The following is an 8773-nucleotide window of genomic DNA, read 5'->3' as shown; positions in this document are numbered from 1 at the left end:
TAGCCCATTTATAAAAGTGCCGAAGTATTTTTAAAGCATTATATTATTTAAAATTATTTTTGAAAGTCGAAATATCAGGGTATATTGATTTCAAACCTCAATTATTACCTTAGTACCATATTTTATTAAGAAATACCCGTAACCATGAATGGAATTCTTCCTCCTAATATCTTAAACTTAGTTAAGATAAATACACGACCAGGTAAATTCTGAACAATCTGGAAGAGTTGCGAGATGTTTATTACTGGGTTTGGAGGGGTGCGCCAGGCCCATGATATAGTGCAACGCAAGGGCGACGCTCGAGGGCCCCAGTAGCAAGCTACCGTGGTGGGCCCTCCCCCATAAAAAATTAATTTAATATCATGTGGGCCGATGGCCCACGTATCAGATATTAAACTGATAAGAACAGATACTACACTTGATCTTAGCCAAAAGGCCGAGAAAGGTATGCTTAATTAATTAATCTCGGGCGCCTTTTATAATGGCATTTGGTGCAGTCCTCCTGCAATATTTCCGATGTGGGACAAATTAAATTAAGTAGGTGCTATTTACATTTCCCGAACGACATTACAACCAAGGGGAACCGTCAAGGTCAATATGATGGACTGGACCATGGAAACACGTAATCTCAGTCTTACCCCTCTAATATTCATTTATTTACACATTTTACCATATAAGTCTGAAACATTTTAGGGGTATTTTCGGTAATCAACGCAAATACTGGGCGGAGTCCGCTCTCAAACTCGCAGTATCCAGGCCTGTCTCAGTCGTCGCGCGGTGGTCAGTGGTTCCGTCTCTCGATCACTATGAACTCTGCAATCGCTCTCGGCGGTCCGGTACGCTGTCGGGGCTTCTCCGGTGACCGGAGCCCTAAGCCAATCAAACATGAACCGGCGAAATTCAAATTGCCTTCAAGGTCTTTCCAATTGACCAAGGGAAATTGTACCGGAAGCCTCTCGTCGGGGGGATATCCCCCCGGTTCTGGACTTCGGAACGGTTCGTCGCTGGTTTCTGGATTCGTTCTTCCGTCTCGAATTGGAGTTTCCTCGAACGATGCTCAGTTCGGTTCGTTTGCTGAGGATAAGGATGTCGAGGCGCCGAGTTTCTTCGAGTTTATCACGTCTGAGAGGGTTAAGGTAGTGGCCATGCTTGCTTTGGCTCTTGCGCTTTGTAACGCCGATCGGGTTGTGATGTCGGTAGCTATTGTTCCGTTGTCTTTATCCCATGGCTGGAGTCGATCGTTCGCCGGCATAGTTCAGGTAGCTGTATTCCTCATTAATTACTTTTGCGGCAGAACAATAGCTGGTTTCTTCCTCTGTTTTGTTTCCGCAACACAGTCCTCTAGGAGTGAAGTATTATCTTTTCTGCGAGTTTTAGGTTCTACAGGCAGGTGTAAGATATAGAATTGATGGAAGTAGTGACTATTTATGATTCTTCGTATGATATTTCATGACAATTTCCCAGGCGTCGCAAATTAACCATTAGCTGATCGGTTTTCTATCACTTATTTATTGCAAGTTTGAGATTTTATTTTCTCTAGATTAGACTTCAGTTAGCACTATTAGGAATCTAACAGTATATGATTTGAACAATGTTATCGCCTGCAACTTTTAACGAATTGGACTTCATGCAGTCATCGTTCCTTTGGGGTTATTTTGTTTCACCAATAGCCGGCGGAGCGCTGGTGGACTACTACGGTGGCAAGACGGTCATGGCCTGGGGGGTGGCTTTGTGGTCACTGGCCACATTTCTAACTCCTTGGGCCGCTGAAACTTCATTATGGGCACTTCTTGCCATGCGTGCTTTGCTTGGCGTTGCTGAAGGTGTGGCCCTTCCTTGTATGAACAACATGGTTGCTAGGTAATATTGATTTTGAACTTTCTGCTTAATTTAAAATAACAATGGTGTTAAGGCCAGTGATGGATCATTTGATTATCAGCTTCCTGATTTGTACTTTTAGATGACCACAAACCAAATTATGTTATAAACCCTTCTCTTTCCCGTGTAGATGGTTTCCTCCAACAGAACGAGCCAGGGCCGTTGGTATAGCAATGGCTGGATTTCAGTTAGGAAGTGCCATAGGGCTCATGCTCTCTCCAATCCTAATGTCTCAAGCTGGTATATTTGGACCATTTGTTATTTTTGGGTTGTCAGGGTTCTTATGGGTTTTGGTATGGTTATCTGCAATATCCAGTACTCCTGATCGGAATCTTCAGATATCCAAATACGAATTAGAATATGTACTGAACAAGAGGCAACAACCTCTAGTGGTCGAGAACGTACCCAGGACCACTGTGATTCCTCCTTTCAAGCGGCTACTTTCTAAAATGCCAACATGGTCTCTCATCGTTGCAAATGCTATGCATAGTTGGGTACTGCTCAAACTCATTTCCTTCCATTTAATTCGTAGGATCCTCTCTGGTGGGCTTTTGTAATGAAGATGTTGACTGATCTGTTAGCCAAAATTTTCTGTGGCTTTTACATGACAAAGAGATGGACAAATCCATCTTAGTTCAGTTCAATAGATGCCTCTTTTTTACAGCCTTATGGATAAATCCATCTTGTTGGGAATCACAACTCTCCACAATGGTATGATATTGTCCACTTTGAGCATGAACTCTCATGACTTTGCTTTGAGCTTCCCCAAAGGGCCTCATACCAGTGGAGATGTATTTCTTACTTATAAATCTATGATCATTCTCTTAATTAGCCAATGTGGGACTCTCTCCCAACAATCCTCCCCTCGAACAAAGTACACCACAAAGCCTTCCCTGAGGCCTATGGAGGCCTCGAACAGTCTCCCCTTAATTGAGGCTCGCCTCCTTTTTCTGGAACCCTCGAACGAAGTACACCCTTTGTTCGACACTTGAGTCACTTTTGACTACACTTATGAGAGTCCCAACTTCTTTGTTCGACAATTGAGGATTTTATTGACATGATTTAGTTAAGGGCATGACTCTGATACCATGTTAGGAATTACGGATCTCCACAATGGTATGATATTATCCACTTTGAGGGTAAGCTCTCATGTTTTGCTTTTGGTTTCCCCAAAGGGCCTCATACCAGTGGAGATGTATTCCTTATAAACTCGTGATCTTTCCCTTAATTAGCCAATGTGGGACTCTCTCCCAACAATCCTCAACACATCTTAGGTTAATTGATGCCTCTTTTTTACAACCTTACTTGGAACAAGGACTTGTTCTATCTTACGAGTTCTAAAGATGTCTTTTTCTATTTTTTTCTCTCTCTCTCTCTCTATCATATGACAGACACTCATGCCGCCTCCATACACTTTATGATCTTCATATAATTTCAGTTTTCACTGTATTTTGCGAATGGAGTATTTAGGAAGTGGGAGAAGAAACTTATGTACTACATTTACTTTAATGGCATTTCTTTTCCTACAGGGATTCTTCGTGATTCTTTCATGGATGCCTATCTACTTCAACTCAGTGAGGAACTCGTAGCCAACTTGTTTATAAGTTCTACATTATAAATTCTCTGTGAAATTTATGACCGGACGGTGTTTTTCCACTACAGGTGTATCATGTTGACCTCAGACAAGCAGCATGGTTTAGTGCTGTACCGTGGAGCGTGATGGCACTGATGGGATATTTTGGTGGATTGTGGTCAGATGGGTTAATACGAAGTGGTACATCTATCACCTTGACTCGAAAAATTATGCAGGTGAACATTTTTTACTTTTCTTTACAACCAGCTTTCATTGAATTCTAGGAAATCCGTTTGTTTTCAGAAAAAAAGAAAAAAAAAATCAGTAGAAATGAAATATTTAACCGAGGATTGGGATCATGTACAAGCAGCACTTTGCTCTGGCTTCCTAAGAAACAATAAGTCTTACATTGTTTATGTACTTTTGAATTGTTAGTCATTTAGGATATACTTAGCTCTTAGTAGTGTCATAGGTGCATTGTAATAGCTACTCATTCTTTTGCAATATCATGTCATCTTGTCGCTGATTACTGCTACTCTTTGTGATCTTTTTCTCCATAAATTGGATTTTCTTTATGCAAGACAGGACTCTTAGATTTGTCACATATATAAACTAGGATTTAATCGATTTCGTTCCCCTTGAAATCGACAAATCTCTAGGATTAGCAAAAGAGTTGAAGCAAACAGATATTGGTCATGTTTTGGGATATTGGATGATGGGATTTATTTTAATTGACTATTGAAAGAAGTTACTTGTTGTATACAGTTGCGATTCACCGAGAAAAATACCTAGAAACTGAAAACTACTACGTTCTTTCTCTTCTATTTGCCCTCCACATCTGTATTTGTCCTCAATTACCTCTTGTAATTTCAGCTATTCATGCCCTTTTTTCTCTTCTTTTTTTGTTCGTACGCCAGTCGATAGGCTTTATCGGCCCTGGGGTTGCCCTGATCGGCCTCACTTCAGCCAGAAGTGCATCAATTGCATCCGCGTGGCTAACTTTGGCAGTTGGACTGAAATCTTTCAGCCACTCAGGTTTCCTTGTGAACCTTCAGGTGGAATATCAAATCTGTGAGATATCTAGTTAACCTTCAATTCTTGCACTTCTGAACTTTTCCTCCATATCTTTGACAGGAAATTGCTCCGCAATACTCTGGTGTGCTTCACGGTATGTTATTTTTTGTAACCTAACTTCTACAACCCACGACTGCATAGTGAAAAAGAAGTCGAACATAATGGCATCATACCAGCTTGAATCAAAATTTTAACTCAGCCCATTTCATTCTCCTTCGTAGATAAATTGACACCAAATTCTTGTATTACAGGCATTTCCAACACTGCTGGGACACTTGCTGCTATTGTGGGAACAGTTGGGGTTGGTTTCTTCGTGGAGCTTGTGGGCTCTTTCCAAGGATTTCTATTGCTAACCTCTGCTCTCTATTTCATGGCTGCGCTTTTCTACATCATGTTTTCTACGGGCAAGAGGGTAAATTTCGAAGAAGAAACTGATTAGTAGTGGCTGCAGTTTTGAGTGTGGGTGAAAAATCAGACCAATCTTACAATGTATAGCTCGATCTTTTCTTAACGAACAATCTTACAATTTTTGTAGTCATCAACCAGCCAAAATCAAGTGGAGATCAAATTATACCATACCATACAAGTGCTTTATTTAGAGGAGTTGTGTGGAAATATGTTACACCTTAGTAAAATAGCATAGAATTTTCAAACTGGCTTTGATCTTAGAAACTGACCCCACCACAGATTTCGACCGGATCAAAATTATCCAATCATTTGAAGAGAATGGAGAAACCAAGAGCTCAACCGAACTGTAAATTTTTTGAAAATTGGAACATCATAACTACGGAGACCATCAATTCACCCAACTAAACTAATTCTGCTCATCTTATTAACGAGAGATGATCAGTCTCCTGTGATATCAGAAGCTACCAAAGCCCGACAGAATAGGAAATACATGCTAAATAAATCAAAATATTAGCAGAAAATGGTAGCAAACTATTAATAGCAAAAGTCCCAAATCACAATTTAAATATATGATATTCCACCCGCAGACACTATTAAGTCCACGGGCAGGCACTTAATAGTTGTAAATCATGGCCATGAAGCTGTTGATGGCCAGGTACAGAAAATAGTTAGTGACTGAGCTGCAGAAGACACTTCCCATTAACAATTCCAACATATCTTGGCTATATGAGGATGTCCTTAGATCAGTCAATCAAGCAGGACTAACAGGACTAACAGACCTTGAAACCACACTTTGACTTCTCGATTGACTCCCACCAGAACGCCCTCTCTTACGTGGACTCTCATAATGTCGTCTCGGGGTATGGCTGCAAGAGCGACTCCTTGAGCCCCTTGATTCAGGAGAAACACTGCGTGAATAGCTCCCTGATCTACTGCTTCGTTCAGAGGAAATGCTATGTGAATAACTACTCCTCGATTCCTGGGAGGGGCTGCGAGAGTAGCTCCTTAAGGTTCTCCTCCTCGGTGAAAGGCTCCTAGAAACTGACCGATACTTGTGCCTTCTGTAGTAGGGTTCAGGGGATCGATGCATGCGCCTTCTGTAGTAGGGTTCAGGGGACCGATGCCTGTGCCTTCTATAGTAAGGTTCAGGGGAATAACAATCATAAGGTGAGTAAGACCTGTCACATCTCCTGGTAGGTGTCCTATGCGGTGAGCAGGATCGAGAATATGACCGGGACCAATGCCTGTGCCTTCTATAGTAAGGTTCAGGCGAATAACAGTCATAAGGTGAGTAAGACCTGTCGCGTCTCCTGGTAGGTAACCTATACGGTGTGCGGGATCGAGAATATGACCTATGATGCCTATAGTCCGGAGAATCATATCTTCGACGGCTATAAGGGGAGAACGATCTTTGGCGTCGGTCAACAGAATAGGATCTACTCCTGCTACGATCAGATGAATAATGAGATGAGCAACTCGAGCTTCTATATGGAGAGTAGCTAGGAGAACGCCGAGAAGAGTAGCTGTGCGACGACCTGTGTCTCTCTGTTAGAATGAAACGGATTAGACAGAAATATCAACACACTTCACAGCAATAAGCCAGCATTAGATTAAAATCTCACCACTAACTGTTCTAACAAGTCCAAGATATTTCCCAGGAGTTGGGGTTCTACCTCTCCGTCTTCGAGCCTATCAAATTATTAAAGATAAAAAATGAGATAACTCAAACATCCATCTAAGAGAAGTACCAGCAGGGGCTGAAGTCATAGTGTAGAGAGACAAACAGGAAAAAGAAAAAGAAAAAGAAAAAGAAAAAAAAAAAGAGGGGCTAAAATACTGAGATAACACATGATTCAATTGGCAGAAATAAAGAGATGCAGGGCATACAACCCCAATGTTCTGAGACTTCATGTGTTTGTTTCGATTGTTTAGTTGTAGTTTTGAGTTTGATGAAGAGCTGCTACACACAGCTCACCTGCTGTCAAAAAAACTTCAAGTGCATAGAAGCAAAATTCAAATCTCGTCCAGAGATTTTGTAAATATTCAAAGTTAAAGAACAAGACAACAGTAATAATGAGAAGCACCCTAAGTCTAAGAAATAATACTTGGTTCAATGTTTACCTTTTCTACAGTAATTATACGACCTTCAAGTACAGATCGATTCAGATATTTGATGCATCGTTCAGCCTCGTCATTACTAGACATGGTAATGAATCCAAATCCACGAGATTCTCTAGTCCACGGATCAGCCACAAGATGAACATCTAGCACCTGGAGAGTTAAAAGAAAATCACAAGAACTGATAAAATAGTCCATAATTTCAATCATCAACACAAAAGGACAAAAGATATACTCGGCCACTAAGTATATAAGCCAAGAAAGAAAAAGAAAAAGAAGAAGAAGCCAAGAACGTACTGTTCCCTCGGCAGAAAAATGCTTCTCTAGCTCTCTTTTAGTCACTCGAGGTGACAAACCGGTGACGTATAAATTGTTCCCAGGATTTTCAACGTCACTTGAAGGACTCCTGAAAAACGAATCAAGTAGCCAAAAAATAAAAAATAAATGCACCACACTTAACGATTTAGAGAATGGAAAACCAAGCAAGCAGATGGTTATGAGCAAGAAATACCTTGAACGGCTCCTTGACCTTGACAGGGACCTTGAGACCGATCGTTTATATGAAGGGGAGCGGGAATATCTAGACCTTCGGGAGTACGACATCTGCAACCAGATCAAACATGAAAAAACTAAATTTGATAGGGATTTACTGAACAAGCACAAGAGTCAACAAAGACAGAAACGATGATAGTATTGTTGAGCATGAATGTCATCTCGAATAGAACAGCGTATAGACAGGAACCGCCAATTGAAAATTCATCGAAACGCAATCAAAGAAAGAAAAATATAACATCCATGACTTCCAATGGAAAGAGTGATAATTACTAACACCTTCTCCGGTCCGATTCTGTTTAAACTAGAAAAAATCCACGAAAATTATAGCAAACACTTCATTTGCTTCCCATGACTATAATAATCATAGGATTAAAATGAATGACTTAATAATCCAAACCTAATTCTTCCTATAAATGTTATAGTGAGAAGAATCAAACGCACATGTGGATCAGAACCCTAAGCATATCATCCTCAGACAAAGAGAAGAACTGCAGACTTAAAACATTATGTACTCCGAAATGATTCTAATTCCACCTAAAATATCCATGCAAATCGCATAAAACAACGAGAATTACAACCCGAACCTAACTCTTCCCGTAAACATCATCATAGGCACCTCAAATGAAAATTTAGAACAGAGCCCCAACATTTCATCTCAGACAACGAAAAGACATGAAAATTCATCAAATGAAAGAAAAAGAAAGAACCTACCGTACAAATCAACGAATGCAAAACCTAAATCGAAGCACAAGGTAACCGAGCGTTCTTCTCAGTTCTCACTCAATCACAGCGGCCTACAGAACGGCGATTCGCGGCAAAATAATAAAACGTCTGGCTCTCAAGCTCAATAGTAAAAGCATCAGAGAGTTTTGCGTACGAAAAAGGCAAAAGCGATATATATACCCGCCAAGCCAAAAGAAGTTTCTGGAGCATCGGACATCAAATCAAAATTTAAAACGCAATTAAAAAAGTTTCGCTTCCGTATACAAATGCCTCTTCAAATCGGGAAATACTAGTCTAGAGTCTAGCACACGCAATGTTATCGTGGGCATCAAGCGCGTGGTAGAATGTCACCTGTCGATCTTCAGACGGAAGAAATAATCCAACGGTCTATAAAAATGGAAAAAGGATAGCCTTGGAAGAGTAAATTTGAACCAGAAAAAATAG

At 40.6% G+C, this 8773-nt stretch overlaps 2 protein-coding genes and 1 non-coding gene across 8 annotated transcripts; 1 reads left to right on the top strand and 2 right to left on the bottom strand.

Annotated features, from left to right (window-relative positions):
• Nucleotides 1-253: 253 nt before the first annotated feature.
• On the bottom strand, nt 254-449 carry LOC111786010. The gene has a single exon (XR_002813736.1). It is a non-coding gene; the product is annotated as a U2 spliceosomal RNA (small nuclear RNA).
• Nucleotides 450-470: 21 nt separating this feature from the next.
• LOC111786009 (probable anion transporter 4, chloroplastic) lies at nt 471-5125 on the top strand. The gene is made up of 9 exons (XM_023666360.1): nt 471-622; nt 694-1259; nt 1634-1860; nt 2009-2372; nt 3408-3452; nt 3541-3687; nt 4369-4506; nt 4586-4619; nt 4777-5125. The coding sequence occupies exons 1-9, from the start codon at nt 598-600 to the stop codon at nt 4962-4964; spliced, it is 1734 nt and encodes a 577-aa protein (XP_023522128.1). The 5' UTR covers nt 471-597; the 3' UTR covers nt 4965-5125.
• Nucleotides 5126-5443: 318 nt separating this feature from the next.
• On the bottom strand, nt 5444-8491 carry LOC111786008 (serine/arginine-rich splicing factor SR45a-like). Of its 6 annotated transcripts, none has more exons than XR_002813735.1 (7): nt 8318-8489; nt 7563-7654; nt 7349-7457; nt 7055-7204; nt 6824-6923; nt 6556-6622; nt 6422-6478 (listed from the first exon to the last, which is right to left on the bottom strand). XR_002813735.1 is itself a non-coding variant. In XM_023666358.1 (6 exons), exons 2-6 carry the CDS (start codon nt 7652-7654, stop codon nt 5685-5687), a joined length of 1212 nt encoding a protein of 403 aa, XP_023522126.1. In that variant the 5' UTR covers nt 8318-8491; the 3' UTR covers nt 5444-5684. The 6 variants fall into 6 exon arrangements, 1 of the variants encoding a protein (XP_023522126.1); XR_002813732.1 differs by having other exon boundaries at nt 6824-6908; XM_023666358.1 differs by lacking the exon at nt 6824-6923 and having other exon boundaries at nt 5444-6478; nt 8318-8491.
• Nucleotides 8492-8773: the final 282 nt, after the last annotated feature.

This window comes from Cucurbita pepo, unplaced genomic scaffold, assembly GCF_002806865.2.
Source record: "Cucurbita pepo subsp. pepo cultivar mu-cu-16 unplaced genomic scaffold, ASM280686v2 Cp4.1_scaffold000915, whole genome shotgun sequence".
Lineage (NCBI taxonomy): Eukaryota > Viridiplantae > Streptophyta > Magnoliopsida > Cucurbitales > Cucurbitaceae > Cucurbita > Cucurbita pepo.
The sequence above is the reverse complement of the archived record's forward strand: the minus strand, read 5'-3'. Positions and strand labels throughout refer to the sequence as shown.

Excerpts from the sequence above, each read along its gene's own strand:
- LOC111786009 (XM_023666360.1), top strand. The coding sequence starts at position 598 with ATGATGGACTGGACCATGGAAACAC. Across the intron at positions 3,453-3,540 it reads TGCCTATCTACTTCAACTCA|GTGTATCATGTTGACCTCAG; the intron begins GTGAGGAACTCG and ends TTTCCACTACAG. Across the intron at positions 4,620-4,776 it reads ATACTCTGGTGTGCTTCACG|GCATTTCCAACACTGCTGGG; the intron begins GTATGTTATTTT and ends CTTGTATTACAG.
- LOC111786008 (XM_023666358.1), bottom strand. The coding sequence starts at position 7,654 with ATGTCGTACTCCCGAAGGTCTAGATATTCCCGCTCCCCTTCATATAAA. Across the intron at positions 7,205-7,348 it reads ATTTTTCTGCCGAGGGAACA|GTGCTAGATGTTCATCTTGT; the intron begins GTACGTTCTTGG and ends TTAACTCTCCAG. Across the intron at positions 6,479-6,555 it reads ACTTGTTAGAACAGTTAGTG|AGAGACACAGGTCGTCGCAC; the intron begins GTGAGATTTTAA and ends TCATTCTAACAG.